This window comes from Hemiscyllium ocellatum, chromosome 12, assembly GCF_020745735.1.
Source record: "Hemiscyllium ocellatum isolate sHemOce1 chromosome 12, sHemOce1.pat.X.cur, whole genome shotgun sequence".
Lineage (NCBI taxonomy): Eukaryota > Metazoa > Chordata > Chondrichthyes > Orectolobiformes > Hemiscylliidae > Hemiscyllium > Hemiscyllium ocellatum.
Window position 1 is genome coordinate 18987903 of NC_083412.1, and position 17426 is coordinate 19005328.

The following is a 17426-nucleotide window of genomic DNA, read 5'->3' on the forward strand; positions in this document are numbered from 1 at the left end:
GTAATAAATCAAAGTGATTTCAGCTTCTCATGTAATAAGTACATGTAAAACAGAATGAAGTTCAAACCAACAGCAAAATATGATCTTATTGGATTATACACATCAATGGAAAAAAAGTTCAGTAAGAGAGAGAAAAAAAGTGTCTCCATCCATGAGGTAAGATAGTCATTTCAGCAGCTCGATTTAGCTATAACATCGCTGAAGAATTAGGGAACGGTATTTGAGAATGCTTACCTCTGTTCGCAAGAGCGCAATTCAACTGCAATTATTTCACACAGTTCGTTCTGTACATGCGCTGGTGTCAACTGCCGTCAGAGCATGAGAGAGGTACAGTACTATAGATTGAGCAGCTTCATATCAAAAATTAAACTAATGAATGTTCATTGCTCTCCCTCGGACAAGGAGGACTGAGTTACTCTTAAACATACATTTGCCTTTCTAATTTATTCTTGTGCTGAAAATGTGTTGCTGGAAAAGCGCAGCAGGTCAGGCAGCATTTAAGGAGGAGAGTCGACGTTTCGGGCAACACGAAGGGCTCATGCCCAAAACGTCGACTCTCCTGCTCCTTGGATGCTGCCTGACCTGCTGCGCTTTTCCAGCAACACATTTTCAGCTGATCTCCAGCATCTGCAGTCCTCACTTTCTCCTAATTTATTCTTGTACTTACATATCACACAATCTACCCCGTAGATCATCCTTTTTTTGGCAAAAATGGAGGAACATGATAACAAGAATGTTAGCAACAGCTTGATAAAATTGCAGGTAGTGAACATAAAAGAAAGGCTATAACACCAAGAGAAGCCAGATGTTCTAAAGTATTTTGAGCATTAGCAGAGAACATGTGATACAGCTTTCAGGTTGGCTTTGAAGAAGCGGAAAGAGAGGATATTGAAGAGCTGCTGGAGTCCCACTGTGAAGACCTCTCTGGAGCTGATCTGCAACAGCTTGTCGCTGAGGGGTAGTGGAAGCTGGATATGAAAATTACGAAGTCCAGGATGTAGCATCATGACAGCTTTCCACTTCTCTTCTGTCTTCTATTCGGAGGGAATTTGAGAAGCAGTTGCAGTTCTTAGTGGACAATTACAGCATAGAATGTGGCAGGATAGCAGTTCATTCAATAACATATCATCTGGCACTCTATGAACAGCTTCTTCAAGACAGAGAAAGGGTAAAGCAACAAAAACTAGATGTTCTTTTTAAACCAAACCCCAAAAACCAGAAGACAAAGCCACAACTGCACCTGAAGGTGATGATGACAACCTGCTGTTCCCCTGCATTAACAATATTTTTTCAATGTGTTTAAATTTACTTGTTTCATTAATAAATGATTTAAACCTTCATTCAGGCTGTGTTATACTCTATGTTGTGCCGCTGGGAGATTTTTGAGCGATCGAGGGTGATATTTTTTGCTGATCTGCCCAAACCCCATTTTTCCCATAGGCCCCATTATTTCTATTAAGCGAGGCTTTGCTGGAACACAACTACAGCGTTATGGAACTACCTTTATATTCTGTCAAAATTGAGTACAATTCCTAAATTACAATAATAAGCCAAGATCAGATTCATCTTAAATTCCAACTGTATGATGCAATGGAACAGAAACCAGATATGCATAAGTTCATATTAGTAACAGACCAAATGAATTTCTGCTCAGTTGATTATTTCTCTTATTTTGCATTCTCTCCACCCAAATTTATTTGCATAATGACAGCAGGCAGCCAATATCCCAAAGGCCGAGAAACCTATGCATAAAACCTCAATTTGGCTACTCTCTGCCTGCCATTTCTACTGACACAGTTATCTTCAGCGAGAGAGGATGTTTGAGAACTTGGTTGAAAAGCAATTGATGACAGCGTAGCTAAAGTTCTCCAGCTTAAGAGGTGAGCACAAGATCTGCTCCAGACCTTCCGATCACAGGCTTCCCCCCTCCCTTCAGACACAGGATCTACAAGAGAAGGAATACCGGGGTGTGGGGAAGAGGGCGGGGCGAAGACAACATGCAAAGATTTGTGATGTTTTACAAAAATTGAATTGAGACTAAAATGGCAGATTTCTGATATACCAATATTATAACGGACATTTCTCAGAAAACAAGTATCTGAATGAAGTTGAGGTTTCGGGGGCACAGATGCATAACCAGAACTGTCAATGTAGGTTAATGAGATCAAGAAAAACTACAAAACATACTTCTGGAGCTTATCATAGGTATAACAACAAAAAGCAGTTAAACATGTATAGAATCTTGGTTAGACCAAACAGATAACTTAAATAGTCTGGTGCACAGCATAGGACAGCTGCAATTAGGTTTTACCAGATATCAGCACAGAGGTTATGTTAATTATTCAAGAGCAAACATGTAAAAGGGACCTTACTTCAAAAGGAATCAAGGGAACCTCAAAGTATTTGAGATGGTATCTATTTAAAAGGTATTTTTATTTGACGGGGAATCCAGAACTAGATGTGCATTCACTTGTTGGGGTATGGGTGTTGCTGGCTGGCCAGCATTTATTGCCCATCCCTAGTTCACCTCAAGAAGATGGTGGTGAGCTGCCTTCTTGAATCGCTGCAGTCCACATGCTGCAGGTAGACCTACAAAGACATACGGTTTGGGGTGGGGGGGGGGGGGGGTGGGGGGGGGTGTGATTACTGCAGATGCCAGAGATTAGAGTCAAGAACATGATGCTTGAAAAGCACAGCAGGTCAGGCAGCACACGAGCAGGAAAACTGACGTTTTGGGCTCAAGCTCTGCTGAAGGGCTTGTGCTTGAAACTTCAGTTTTCCTACTCCTTGGCTGCTGCCTGACCTGCTGTGCTTTTCCAACACCCCACACACAACCCCAGTGACAATGAAGGACTGGCGAAGTCACCAAGTCAGAATAGTGAGTGGCTTGGAGTGGAGTTTGCAGATGGTGGTGTTCCCATGTATCTGCTACCCTTGACCTTCTAAATTGAAGTAGTCATGGATTTGGAAAGTACTGTTTAAGGATCTTTTGCAAATTTCTGTAGCTTATGTTGTAGCTAGTATGCACTGATGCTGAGCATTGGTAATGGAGTGACAGAATGTTTGCAGATATGCCGCAAATCAAGCAGGCGTTTTTGTCCTGAATAGTGTCAAGCTTCTAGGGATATAAAGATATGATCGTTATTAAAAATTCCCTTAATCAGCGAGAGAAATGTAACTTGCTACCACAAGTAGATAGATTAGTATAGATTTATCCAAGCAGAAGTTAGAAACACAAAGCAAAAAGGGGACATGTTGAAAGGGTTGGAGAAGGCACTGACAGCATAGACTCACAGCACCAAATGTCTGTTCTTGTGCTTTAGTAAGTTAAAGTCAGCTGAATTTCATAGGGAAAAAAGTGAAATTTCTCAAAGCTTTCAGTCACATGCCAGTGATCTGCTTTTTGACAGTACAAATGTCCCACCAATGAACAAGCTTGCACGTTAATGTGACTTCCAACTACTCTAACCTCGTCAGGTATAGACAAGATTGTCAAATGTTGAAAGCACTTTCTATTAAAACTGCAATAACAGGCTGAATCAATGAAAATAGCAACAGCCAGAGCTCAGGAGTTCCACATATATGAGTAACAACACAAAAGAATACTATTACTGAAGAGATTTACAACCCAACCAAACAAATATTACTATACAATATTTACTACCACTGGCAACCAACTGGTGAGAAGTAGCAATATTTTTACATGTTTGAGTCACAATTGCACCATTTTCAGGGAACTGATTTTACCTATATTATACAATCTACTGTTGATTGAACAAAATTAATATGAAAGCAAAGAGGTTGAGAAATTCAAGAACTACACCAATAAAACTGAAAATAAATTGGTTATGGCTGCCCTGTCTTAAATTCATGGCCTGTCAACAAAAGCTGGTTTCTGGAATGCACTATGCAAACTGTACAAACCACTCAAGCAGTTGTAAAATATGATAGCGTTCAAAAAAGTAGGCCTTAATTTGCACCGTATTCAAATTTAACCCACTAATAAATAGGGTTTGGTATTGTATAGGTTATTTGCTGTCAAGGCTTGGGACTTGTCAGTTTTGTGTCTGGCAAAAATGTTACCAAATTCTCTGAAAATGCAACATTCACAGAAACTCAAACAAGTGGCTTATATAACACGCACACACTTTTCTTCAAAAGCATGAGCGCAGGTGTAAGGATAGGCCCAAACATGAAGAACAGTTTCTCGGAAGTCTGGGTAGGTACATGGTGATGATATCTCCAGAAGATGAAGAAAGAAAATTAAAGTGGGGTGGGGAAGTGAGAAAAGCAGTATTAAGGGGAAGGGGTTCAGCATTATGAACATAATGTTGGTGTGACTACTTAGCTCCTGAAGTGGCTTGGGTTAACACAATGTAAGCCTTTAAAAAGTGGACTCAAATGATCAAATGTCAACGGCAGAGACAAGGTAATCAACAAGGTTGTTGCAATAGCTATCCCATCAGTAATAGTGGAAATCCTGCACAACGTTCCAACAAACGTGTTTGTAGATAACATTCAGAAGACAATTACATTTCAGCATAACATTCCAAAAGAAGGAAGAAATCCCACAGATCAACTTCAGGTGGCTGGTTGCTGCTCATTTAAGCTGGTGTGGCATCAACAGTACAAAGGATACAGCATCCCTAGTCGGAGGTAATCAACCTGGGCACTTGCGGCCTAAATACAGCATGGCCAGAGAATACAGACCAGGTCAGCATTTCACTCAGCTGCAAACAAATTTGAATCTGGGTAGTTTATGTCATTCAGACCTGACCAACTCAAATTCACTACCCACCCTCAAACACTCATTCCTCCAAAACTTAACTGCCAGCACAAATCCTACTCATTCATCTGTGCTTGCTGATCTACACTAATTTCCAAGTTTTCCAATTTAAATTTCTTACTCTTGTTCAAATACTTTCACAACCTCACCCCTATCTTTGCAACCTTCCTTAACTCGAGCGTTCCTCTAACTCTGGGCTCCAGGTATCCTGCACACCACCACCACCACCAGCAGCTGTGCCTAAATAATCCAAGGCTCAGGGCCTGGAATTCCTCCCCTAAAAGTTTTCCACTGTTTCCCCATTTCTATCCTACCCACTTTAAACCCTACTTCTTTGACTTGTTCACTCCAAAGTGTTTTCTGCTTTGGTTTAGTGAGATTCTGTTTGCCTGACAAGTTTAACATTTCACTCAAACACTGGAGGTATTTGCCTGGGTTAAAAAAATGCTTTTAAATATAAGTGGCTGTTGTAGGTACCCCTAAACCTGTAGGCTTGCAATATTTCCTTCTCCTTCATAATACCCCAAAAACTTTCCCTCCCACTTCCAAAGTTATTGTGATGTTGATTTCATTACATTTAATAATCTGTAGTACTTGAACATACATGCAAATGTATGAGGAAACTTATTGCCACTGAGCATCCAATAACTAGAACTTTGAGTGTGGTGCAGGACTGGTTGACTGATTAATCCATGCTCATTATTAAAATGCCCAAAACATTGCCAACCACGTCAGTACAAAAATCAAGCCTTCCTCAAAAGAACTCTCACGTACTGCTTTTACTTCAGGGTTTACACTTGCATAGAAATTTTTCATTAATGTCTTTTGAGTTATCAGTGCTTACACCGACAATAAAATTCTAGCACCCAGGCCAATGAACTTTATAGACCTAAGAGGCAAACAATCACACTTCTAACATTTCTCAGAAGGGAGATAAAAGGGTTTCAAAATCTCTGGCTATCAATACTGAAAATTTAATTCTTGGATGAAAATACAACTCAAGAGGAGCAAGACTTCAGAAACAAGCTAACAAAGTATAAAAGTACGCTGGGGACTAATAAAAGATTCAATTGTTGACGTTGGTTATAAATACTGCACTAAATAAAATAGGTGTTATGTAAACCAAAGAATAACTGATCTCAATTTTCATGACATTATTTTCAAGATTAGGGAAATATTGGTCATGCTCATCCCCCACACTCAAAGCTCTGCCAAAGATATCCTAACATACACATCAGCCAAACCATTAGCTTATCCTTGGCAACATGGATTGGTTTCATGCACTCCAATGGTTGTTTTATTGTTACTTAGGAATAACTAACTTAGCAAGACGCCAAGAGGGTTTTAATTTTCCAAGAACTATTTTCACTCAGATTGATCTCAAGATCACTCAATAAACCTCTCTTTTTCTCTAAGCAACACCACCCTCAAATTCCATTTGCTGACCAACTCTTTCCAAAGTGACAAGCTTGATACTTCCAGCTTCGCTAAACCTGCAGTTATCCACCAGCCAATCCCAGAGCCCTCTAAACCATCCCTAAAACAAACTGTTCGTTTTTTCTTTGTTAAGGAAGGATATTATGAAACTTAAAGCTTCAGAAAAGATTTACAAGGATGTCGCCAGGATTGGAGAGTTTGAGCTGTAAGGAGAGGATGAATAGACTGAGGCCATTTCCCCTGCAGCTGAGACTGAGGGGTAACTTTAGAGTTTATAAAATCATTAGGTGCATTGACAGGTTAAATAGACAAAGTCTTTTCCCCAGGGTGGGAGAGTCCAAAACTAGAGGGCAAAGCTTTAAGACGAGAGGGGAAAAAATTTAAAAGGGACCTAAGGAGCACCTTTTTCATACAGAGGGTATGAAATTAGCTGCCAGAGGAAGTGGAGGCAGCTGGTACAATTACATTTAAAAGCATCTGGATGGATATATGAACAGGAAGAGTTTAGAGGGACATGGGCCAAATGCTGGCAAATGGGGCTAGATTTAAGATATCTGGTTGGCATGGACGAGTTGGACCGGAGGGTCTGTTTCCATGCTGTACAACTTTATAACTCCAAGACAGCAGCAGCACTAGAGAATAGTTGTGGTCCAAAAAGCCCACAGCTTAGGGACATGAGGAGAGATGGCTATAAAAGAAGTGAAGTACTTATGGTGACACAGAAGTACCATGCATAAAAAGGGACATCTGAGTGATAGAAAATGCACTAAAGGTGCCAACAGCATTAAACAGATAGAGACAAGATTAAATGAGATGAGATTCAGTGAAGAGAAGAAAGTGGAAGATAGAGAAAAGAAAAAAAAATCAGGCATTTGACTTATACGGAAAGCATTTGATTTTACAATGAAACCCAGGAAACATTGACTATTTATAAAATTGCTTGAAGCAAACAACAAATTTGCAATTGATATCTTCATAGGTCAACATTTATGCAAAAAAAATTCTAATGTCTCAAACTGGAGTTAGAAAATCCTGTTTTCTGAGACATACTCCCTCCAAATGCAGAAGTCAATTACGCCTAGATATTTGCATTTTAAGCTAAATTTATGGATTGCATGAACAATCGCATCAGCTTCAAACATTTCATCAATTTAATGTCCCCGTAACTGTAATTCTATCCTAATTTTCACTTCCATTAGCTGCAAAGGCATGATTTTCAAGTTTACACATCAGAAACGAATAGCAAGAGATATGCAATGTTCATTTCTTAGTCAGTTATCTTGAAACTGAAAAGAGAAGCAAGCCATTCAGACAATCTAGCATGCAACACCATTCACGAGCCCCTACCTCAAATCCATATTCTAGCTCTCTCCATTCCCTTTGACGATGACATCTTCACCCACTAGAAATCTACTTCTTTCTGAAACATATTCAGTGATTTTGCCTTCACAGGTTCATCAACCTCAGTAAAGGAATTTCCCACCAGTCCAAAATGGTCTACCATATATCCTGTAACCATGACTCCTTGTTCTGGACACCCCCAACTCATACATCATCCCTGCAGTCTGTCCAGCCCTGTCAGAATGGTGTACATTTTAAGAACATTGCCTCTCATTCTTCTAAACTAGTGAATCGCTGCTCACGTGACAAAACACACACCCCAGCAGTCAGCTGAAATTTTACTTTACTCCCTCTATGGTAAGTGTATCTTTGCTTGGGTAAGGAATTCAAAACTGCACACATTACTTCAGACAGCCTCACCAAGGCTCTGTACAGTTGCACAATGTTCATGCGTTACTCCTCAAAACCTCTTGCAATGAAGGCCAAAACATCATTTGCATTCCTAAATGCTTACTGCACCTCTATGCTTGCTTTCATAGACCAGTGTATAAGGACTTTCAGCTTTCTTTGTACAATATACAAAGTATTACCATTTAAATAATTTCTCCTACCAAAGTGGACAACTTTACATTTATCTACATTTTAGTGCATCTGCCAACTCACTCAAGTTGTCCAAATCACCCAGAAGCATCTTTACGTCCTCCTCACTATTCACTCAATGTTGTGCCGTTAGCAAACTTGGAAATATTACACTCAACTCACTCATCCAAACCATTGATATACCTTGTTCATAGATAGGGACCAAACACTGATCTCAATGGTACTGCACTAGTCACCACCTTCTACTCTGAAAACCCTGTTATTCCTGTTTCCTCTCTGCCAACCAATTCTCAATCCATGCCAGCATATTACCACCAATCCCACATGCTCAATTTTGCATAATAACCTCAATGAAATTTATGAAAACCTTTAAAAATTAAAGTTAACTGGTTCTTCCACATTAGTTATGCCCTCAAAAATCCATAGATTTATCAAATATTGTTTCTTCCATAAATCTGACAGTTTTGTGTAATAGACTAGTATTTTCCTTACTAAGTGATATTAGGCTAACTGATGTACAATTTCTTGTTTCATCCTCATCTATAAACAGGAGGATTACATTTACACACCACCCTGTTGGGATTGTTCAGAAATCTACAGAATCTTGAAAGCTAACAAGCAATACACCTATTATTTCTTGGTTGCCTCCTTCAGTAAGCTGGGATCTAGGTTACCTGGCCTTAGGGATTTAAAAGATTTCACACCCATTTATTTTTTCAGTACTCCTTGTTTACTAACTTCCTTCAATTCCTTCTTGCCAAAAGACTCTTACTTCCTTAACATCTCTGGTAAGCCTTCTATGTTGTATTCGGTGGCAATAGGGCAAATGAAGTTGCTTAACTACGCCATTTCCTAATTTTTCATTATCAACTCTCCCATTTCAGTTTGTATGGTGCCAACATTTGTCTTCATTATTGCCTTTCCTTTTTCATACTTTTTACAAGCTCTTACTGCCCATTTTGACGTTGCCTTCAAGTTCTCTCATACCTCTTGGCCCTGCTAAATTCTAAACTGCTCCCAGTCTTCAGGCTTGCTACCTTTCCAAGCAACTTTGGACAACTCAGCTTTGGATCTAGCATTATCCTTAATTTATTTTGTTAACCATTGTCAAGCCACATATTCCTGTTGTGTCCTTTAGCCTGAAAGGAGTGCATTATTGCTGTAACACATGTACTTGTCCCTCAAGTATTAACCATGTAATGTCCACTATCATGAATTTATCCTAACGCAGCCAACTCATCCAACATAGGTTTTTAGTTTCTTTTATTTAGATTAAGAATCCCAATTTTGGACTGGACTACTTCATCTTCTACCCCAGTAAAAGAACTCTATAACATTATGGTCACTTTTTCCAAAAGGACTTTTCATTAAGATTCATGAACCCCTTTTCACAGCACAAAACTAAATCTACTATAGCCTGCCAAGTTGGTTCCTCAACATACTAGTCTAAGAGTTCATCTTGTATGCACTCCAGGAATCCATCTGCCATAGGAGTATTGCATGTTACCAGTACCAAGGATTTTTTATTTTAAAAGAGTCGTGAATTAAATGCAGTTCACCACATTTAAACTCCTGGAACAACAGCAAATATCTGGACATATTAAGATTTAGCTCAAACAATTCAAAGAGTTTTTTAAAAAACCTTCCTTCTTTCTAAGGCCGCCCAAAAGGAAACCAGTTCACATCAAAATAAAAGACTCATCATTGAACCATTCCAAAACATTCTACAGGAAGAGGTGAAAACGCCACTGTAAATTCACATGTTCACATTGCTGATGCCTTTGTCAGAATTTGAAGGACAGCAGTGAACTAAAAATTAAAGCAATTAGAGGGGTGGGAAAGAATTGGAGACAGAAAAGGAAATGAGATGATACTTATGTTAATCATGACTATAGTGACTGTAAACAGATCCCAGTATATCATTACAAACTAGCAACGTATCAGAACACAGTGGATTTAACATTATTTGCAGAGATCCCAAAATCAGTTTCCATTCCCAAGCAGGGCAATTAACTATATCTGAAAACTTTCAAATTCCATGATCTCGATCTGCGTAAGTATCACAACCACCCACCGCCCGCCCCGCCCCCCCCTCCCCACTTTCTGTTGGACCATGATTTATGCTAGGATGATATTTTGCTGCCTTCAAGCAGACAGTACAAGTGAATCCAAGAAATTGAAGGGGACACCATAACCCTGCTGTCTGCTATGTCTATTACACAGTCTCCAGGAGAGATGACTGAACAGAAATGGAACTAACTCTGGGTGATTCTCATTCGCAATAGTGCAGTGACACCAATTTTTTCACCACTGCTCAGTTATGACTGGGATACAGACAGACTCTAATCTCACACCTTTAATGCATTGTCTGAGCAGTGATGTCATCTTTTTACATAAAACCTTGATGTATCAAGTCGCAGTCTTGAGATAAGTTCTGGGATTTACATATTAATGAAGCGAAACACGTAACGTATGCTAAAAGACAGACTTCTCAGCAATTTAGCTTTGTTCAATATATTGTTTCAACTACACGACACGGTGACCTTTTGCTATAAATTCTGTGTCTTATGACCTTGCTCCACAGCTACCTGAAGGAGTAGCACACTAAAAGCTAGTACTTCCAAATAAACTATTTTACTATAACCAGATGTTTTGATTTTTTTTAAAGACAGTTAAGATCCATTAGCTCTAAGTTAAAGAAACTGATTCAGTGTTTGTTACCATACCTAACATGACACATACTTACCTAGTCAAACAAAAGATAGGGTCTTCCAACTATCTTGAAATTGAGATTCAATTTGCAGTATCTCTTTGAAAGTAAAGCCATAAGATCTCCCAAAACAAAAATGCACATAAGATCTATTTGCTAAAGTAAATGAGAATGTTTTAAAGGGTAAAGAGGGATTCATGTGCAAACACTTGCATACTTCATTCATGCATAATTCCTCATATCAAACGTACTGGCCAAACACTGAAGAGATGGAATTACAATAAACATTGTAATGTTTTAGTTTTTAAATTCAAACGTGAGGTTATTTTACATACCTAATTCAAAATATATACTGTATTTTCAGTAACAAATATGCAAACTGAAACAGATACTGGCAATTCACAAAAAACAAAAGGAAAAGACTGTATTCGCATACCAGGAGTTTTCAGTTCACACTATCTTTGGCAGTCATCTTTTTATCTGAATCCATCAACCATCTGTTAAGCATTTGTATAAACCTTGGCACAGAGCATCTTTTTGGCAGCCGTTCGATGCCAATCTCCAATGAAAAGTAGATAGGATGAAGTCCCCTGTTCTGAGTGCTATAGCATTACACTGTTCCAGAGCAATGCAGGCCAGATAAACCAAACAACCAGCTGATTCAGTATGCAGCATTCAGCTCATATTCTACATGGGTCAAATGTCATGTCCTAAACTATTTTGAGTACAGTGCAAGTAAGGCAATATTTGCCTTTTTAAGCCTAATTTCGATAAAAATGTTCTCTGCAAACCTGGAACTAAACACAAAAATTAACTCTTTCATAGCAGTGCTCCATGCAATACAAATTGATGAGTATTAAGCACAGAGTATCATTCAGTGGCACAAGTGCAAAAGTGAACAGCTCACTTAACAAGATGATTTAAATTTTTAAGAATTTAACCCATTACATTAGAGGAATACTTCAGCTGTGCATGATCTCTCTACGTCCTGGTGTTTTTCAACTCCTTTTCTCCATTTTCCTGTCCCACATCATCAACTGCAACAGTGTTAAGTGTCTGACAACTAACCTTTACCACAAAATCTGCAAGATGAAGGAAAGATTATAAGCCTTTCTTCTGTTTTGAAATTACACTAAATTATGTTCATGTCTTGACTATGCTATAGAAGCTTTTACAATCTATTCTTTCTTTTGCTATGTTATCATCTTATTTAATTGCAGTACTTTGGATGTTACTTTTATCAAGTAACAGTTAATTTGAGAACTTACAAAAAAAAAGTTGTGTCTACAGAAGAGTAAGAGAAGCCATTTTGACTTGGGATAATGTCCACTGTGCAGTTAAATAGCTCTGAAGAAATTTTTTTTAAGTAAAAACAAGCACAGTTGGAATTGCCACTGTGAAAACATACATGACTGTTTGGAACATATGAAGTCATAATTCAAATAATTAAAGCTTCAAAATGCAAAAATGAACCATACTCTCTTTCTGTAGAAGTAAGTGATATTCAAGCATGGATCTTACACTATTGTATTAAAAACATACATGACCTTGGACAAAACCTACTCTTACCTGTCATCTTCACCATCCACAGGTTGCATAGACAGTGGTAGGGTCTTTAAAGGAAGTAACGATGCAGATGCAGGCAGGTTGGCGCTGCTGGCAATTTCCTGAACCAGAGCAGAAGCTGCACTCAGTACACTTTCTCCAATAGCTACCTGCTGTACATGCAAAGGTGGCTGGTCTGCAGGTTGCCGTGAATCTTCCACTGCATTCAACAGTGACTGGATGGGAGCAGAGTGTTGGGCAGAACCAGGCACCATTTTCTGTGGCCCCACTTGTACCACAGGGAGGCTTGCATTTGCTGGTACAGAAGGCTGGCTGGCTTTCTGGATCAAACTGTTCTGCATGGAGGTCTGCGTAGTGGTTTGCTGCGGAACAGTGTTTGCAGGTCCAGTTGGTATACTAGTCGATACATTAGATCCAACACTGGGTAGGTTGGCATTAACAGATGGTGTAGAACTTATTCCAGTTATTGTCTGATTGTTCACACTTTGAATAATACACTCAACCCCTTGACCTTGTGGTTGCGATGACAACTGCTGTTTTGGTGGTGCCACAGTTACCTGCTGCACAAGCCCTGATACGCTGGCCTGCTGCTGTACCATCCCGCCCTGCAGAGGTTGCCCTACCTGCTGCGCTTGAGCAGCTGGAGGAGCACTTGGTTGCAAACTGATTGGTGTTGACTTGTTAATTGATGGCGAACAAGACTGTTGCAGCAGAGGAATTGTATTGCTTTGCTGACCAGTTACCAGCTGCCCATTGGCAGCACCAGTAGGTGGCATCATTGCTGAAACATGTCCCACAGGCTGACCTGGTGTCTGTCCAGATTGTGCTTGTGCTAAAACAGACTGTGCTTGGCCTTGAACAAGTTGTGGTTGGCCGGATGGTGCGGCTGCTGCTCCAACCCCACCACTGCTCTGCTGTATGGGTTGCGCAGAGGGCTGCATTTGAGGGTGCTGCACATATTCTGTAATGACAGCACTTGTGTTTGATGACATAATATGCTGTGTTGTCATCTGTGAAGCTGGCTGTTGCTGAGGATACGATAGTTGCTGTGGCTGGGACCCCGCTGACAGGGTCTGCAAAGGCTGCTGTTGCTGAGAATATGGTAATTGCTGCTGAATTGGGGTCTGTTGAACACCACTGATTCCGGCTCGACCAGGGAGGGGTGCGCTTGGCTTCTGCTGCGAATGCATAACATCTTGTGAATGCAGCTGGGACTGAGAGAGCTGTGGTTGGGAAATACTTTGTGCCAGAGGGCCACCACTGCTAAAATCCAACTGCTGACTACACAATGCTTGAAAGGCCTGCTGCTGAGGGGCTGGAACTAATCCTGGTTCCCCATTACCAGCAGTTTCAATGTAATAACCCACTGCACTCAAGGTGCTGCTTACCGAACTCCCTCCACTCGTACTCTGCCCATCCAGATTTGGATCAGTGACAGAAGCTTGCTTTACACTGTCCAGCGTCCTGTTCACAGAGGTGCCTTCGGTGAGAACAGTGACATTTTCTTTGTCATAGAACTCAGTACAAACCCAGCGACCTTTCTTGTATGGCTCAGTGCTGGAATCCAGTTTCACCACTCTGAACCTGGAGCTGCCAGCTGCCGGCTGCTGTGCTACGGTTGCACCGGTGGAAGTACTGGACGCAGCCCCGATCACTCCAGTCGTACCACTCACGACACTGGCATTGGCACCAGCACTCGTCCCACCGACACTCACGTTGCTCCCCATACTGCTTACAGTTCTGGCATTTGCCGGGGCGCCAATGCTGGAAGCCAGGGCCACTGGCGCCCCAACCGAGCCACTCACTAACCCGGGCATGGGCACGCCGGTGCCATTTTTCTCCACGCCGGCGGTCACATTGCCAGGAGGCACGATCCCCGCTCCTGAAGGCACAGCGCCGGCCATCCCTGGGCCCGCCAGCATGGCAGGGTGGTGGTGGTGAAGGGGGTGGTGGTGGTGGTGATGGTGATGGGTCGGGTGGTGGTGGTGAGCAGGGGGCGGGTGCAGGCCGTGGATGCTGCCGTTGAAGAGAGCCGGCTGGTGGGGGGGCAGGCGAGGCTGGTTGGGGGACAGGGCGCTGGGGGTCTCGGCGTCGCCCACGTTGTTGAGGGTCTCCTCGGAGGAGCTGCGCTCCGGCTCGTAGTCGGTGGCCCGGGAGACGTCGAGGATCTCGGAGGACGAGAGGTCCTCGGTGTGGGACTCGTCCATGTCGTCGTAGCTCTCGGTGTCCTCGGCGATGCTGTTGTTGGAGCCGGCGTTGTTCTGCGCCGGGGTCACGCTGGTGATCTGGAAGCCGCTCTTCTTCTTCATCTGGGCCCCGGCCATCGAGCCGGCACCGGCGGGGGCCACCACCGCCGCGGGGCCGGGAGGAGGAAGGGCCACGGCCCCAGGCCCGTGGAGGCTGAGAGTCAGCGGCGGGGCCGGCACCGGCACCGAGCCGGCACCCGGCCCGGAGGAGCAAGCCGCCAGGGCCGGCGGGCGCAGAGCGTCGTCCGGGTGCGGGCGCGTCGGAGCCGGCTGCCCCATCAGGCCGCCCAGCGAGGGAGAGGCCGAGGCCCCGCCGGAGCCTGGGCCTGGCGTGGAGGCCGGGGGCGGCGGCGGGTCGTTGGTGCTGCTCCGCCGGGGGTAGAGCGGGTGCGCCATCTTCCTGTCCGCCGCTGCGCTCTCCGACTGGTGCATCATGGCATGGGCTGGCGGGGGGGGGGGGGGGGGGGAGAGAGAGAGGGGGAAGAAACAAAAAATACACTTCTTTTTTAAAACCCTCCCAAAATAAATGAACACCCACCCCCCAGCGAGCACGCGTTTACTCGGCCACTAACTGCGGCAAGGGGGGTAGGGAGTGGGGGGGGTGAGGGGGGTGGGGGGGGTGGGGAGTGGGGGGGAGTTGGGGGGGTGGGGGGGTGAGGGGGGTAGGGAGTGGGGGGGTGAGGGGGGTAGGGAGTGGGGGGGGTGAGGGAGTGGGGGGTAGGGAGTGGGGGGGTGAGGGGGGTAGGGGGGGTAGGGAGGGTGGGGAGTGAAGGGGGGTGGGGAGGGGGGAGGGAGGAAAGTGGGAGTGATGGGGGTGGGGTGGGAGAGGGGGAGTGAGGGGGTGGGGGAGGTGAGGGGGTGGGGGAGGTGAGGGGGTGGGGGAGGTGAGGGGGTGGGGGAGGTGAGGGGGTGGGGGAGGTGAGGGGGTGGGGGGGAGAGTGGGGATGAGGGGGTGGGGGGAGAGTGGGAGGGAGAGTGAGGGAGTGGGGGGTGAGGGAGTGGGGGAGTGAGGGGGAGGGGGAGAGTGGGGAGTGAGGGGGAGAGTGGGGAGTGAGGGGGAGAGTGGGGAGAATGGGGAGTGAGTGGGGAGAATGGGGAGTGAGTGGGGAGAATGGGGAGTGAGTGGGGAGAATGGGGAGTGAGTGGGGAGAATGGGGAGTGAGGGGGAGGGGGAGAGTGGGGAGTGAGGGGGAGAGTGGGGAGTGAGGGGGAGAGTGGGGAGTGAGGGGGAGAGTGGGGAGTGAGGGGGAGAGTGGGGAGTGAGGGGGAGAGTGGGGAGTGAGGGGGAGGGGGAGAGTGGGGAGTGAGGGGGAGGGGGAGAGTGGGGAGTGAGGGGGAGGGGGAGAGTGGGGAGTGAGGGGGAGGGGGAGAGTGGGGAGTGAGGGGGAGGGGGAGAGTGGGGAGTGAGGGGGAGGGGGAGAGTGGGGAGTGAGGGTAAGTGAAGGGGGAGGAGAGAAGAGTGGAAGAAAAGAGGGGTAGGTGAGTAGACGGGGGGGTTAGTGGAGGGGGGGGGTTAGTGGAGAGGTGGCTAGGGTAGAGTAGGGGGCTGCGGGGAGAGGGAATGCGCGCCGGACCTGTCAAGCGGGCTGGTACCCAGGTGTGTACAGAGACACACACACACACAGGGGGGATTGGGGGAGAGTAAGGAGCACCAGTTAGCGGCCGCTGTGCGCCCCCCTCCCCTCTCTGTCCCTTAACCCTGTCTCAGTGCAGACACCGCCTCCTGCCCCCTCATCACTCCGCCCGCCCGGCCTGACCCTGCCCGCTCTCACCGTGGGCCCGGAGCCCCGAGCCCGCTTCGCCCTCCTCAGCCGGGCACTTGCAGGAGCTGAACCACCGCAAACCGAGCAGGGCTCCCCTCCCCTCCCCTCCCCTCCCCTCCCCACACCCCCTGCCTCTGTCTGACTGGAAGGAGTTCCCCCACGCCCCCCCCCCCCTCTCCCTCTCCCCCCGGGGTGTGTGTGACTGAAGCTGGCTGGCGGGATGAACCGTTTCACCGCATCATTCAAAAAAATCTCTCGGGATGGAATTATTAAATATTTTTTTCCCCGGAAGGGGGTCTCTCTCTCTCTCTCTCTCTTTGGTGACAAAAGCGGTACCGGAGCTGCTTTCCGCTCCGGCCGTGTTCTGGAAGGGACAGTTTTCTTCTGAAGCCTCCCTCTTGCCCCAGCTGCTGGCTGTCTGTCCGTGACCAAGGCCCGGCCCGGCCCGGCTTCCCCTCCCCCCGCCTCCACCTCCTCCTCCTCACTCTCACTCACTGTCCGCTTGTCAATGGAGAAGTGAGCCACCAGCAAGATGGCGAACGCACATGCGCAGCCGAGCACCTCCCCATTCGTTTCTCTCTTCCCCACCCGCGAGGAGACAGACATAAAGCCGTCTGGAAAACCGGGCCGTCGGAAACAGCCGATCTCTCCTCTCCCCTCTCCCCCCTCCCCTCCAGGATGATCACGGAGATTGCCGAACCGCTCGGCGTGCGAGCTCCACCCCCGGGCGTGAGGGTGGCCGAACCACGCCCCCCCCCCCCCCCCCCCCCCCCCCCACAAAAAAAACATCCCGGCCACCAAGGGGAGACGGAAATACCCGAGGCGTCCGCGGACACAATGGGTGGGCGGAAATTGCCGAGCTTCCCCGCCCGTCCAGTCGGCTCGGCGCACGATGATAGCCGAACAGCTTCGGGTCGGAGGGGGAGCCGCCGCGGGAGATCAGCGAGCCCCCGACCCGGAAGCAACGGGGTTTCATT

At 45.5% G+C, this 17426-nt stretch overlaps 1 protein-coding gene across 4 annotated transcripts in view; it reads right to left on the reverse strand.

The window, feature by feature from the left end:
* Positions 1-17035, reverse strand: part of tsc22d1 (TSC22 domain family, member 1) — a 204295-nt gene extending 187260 nt beyond the window's left edge. Inside the window, exons 1-3 of one of the 4 annotated variants that reach the window (XM_060833346.1) lie at positions 16945-17035; positions 12444-15129; positions 11901-11956 (exon numbers count right to left, since the gene is read on the reverse strand). In XM_060833346.1, the coding sequence (XP_060689329.1) occupies positions 11938-11956; positions 12444-15121 (2697 nt within the window). In that variant the 5' untranslated portion in view covers positions 15122-15129; positions 16945-17035 and the 3' untranslated portion in view covers positions 11901-11937. Of the gene's footprint in view, positions 1-11900; positions 11957-12443; positions 15130-16458; positions 16518-16785; positions 16869-16944 lie in introns of those variants that run through there. The other 3 variants (XR_009645260.1, XM_060833344.1, XM_060833345.1) reach the window with 3 other exon arrangements.
* Positions 17036-17426: the final 391 nt, after the last annotated feature.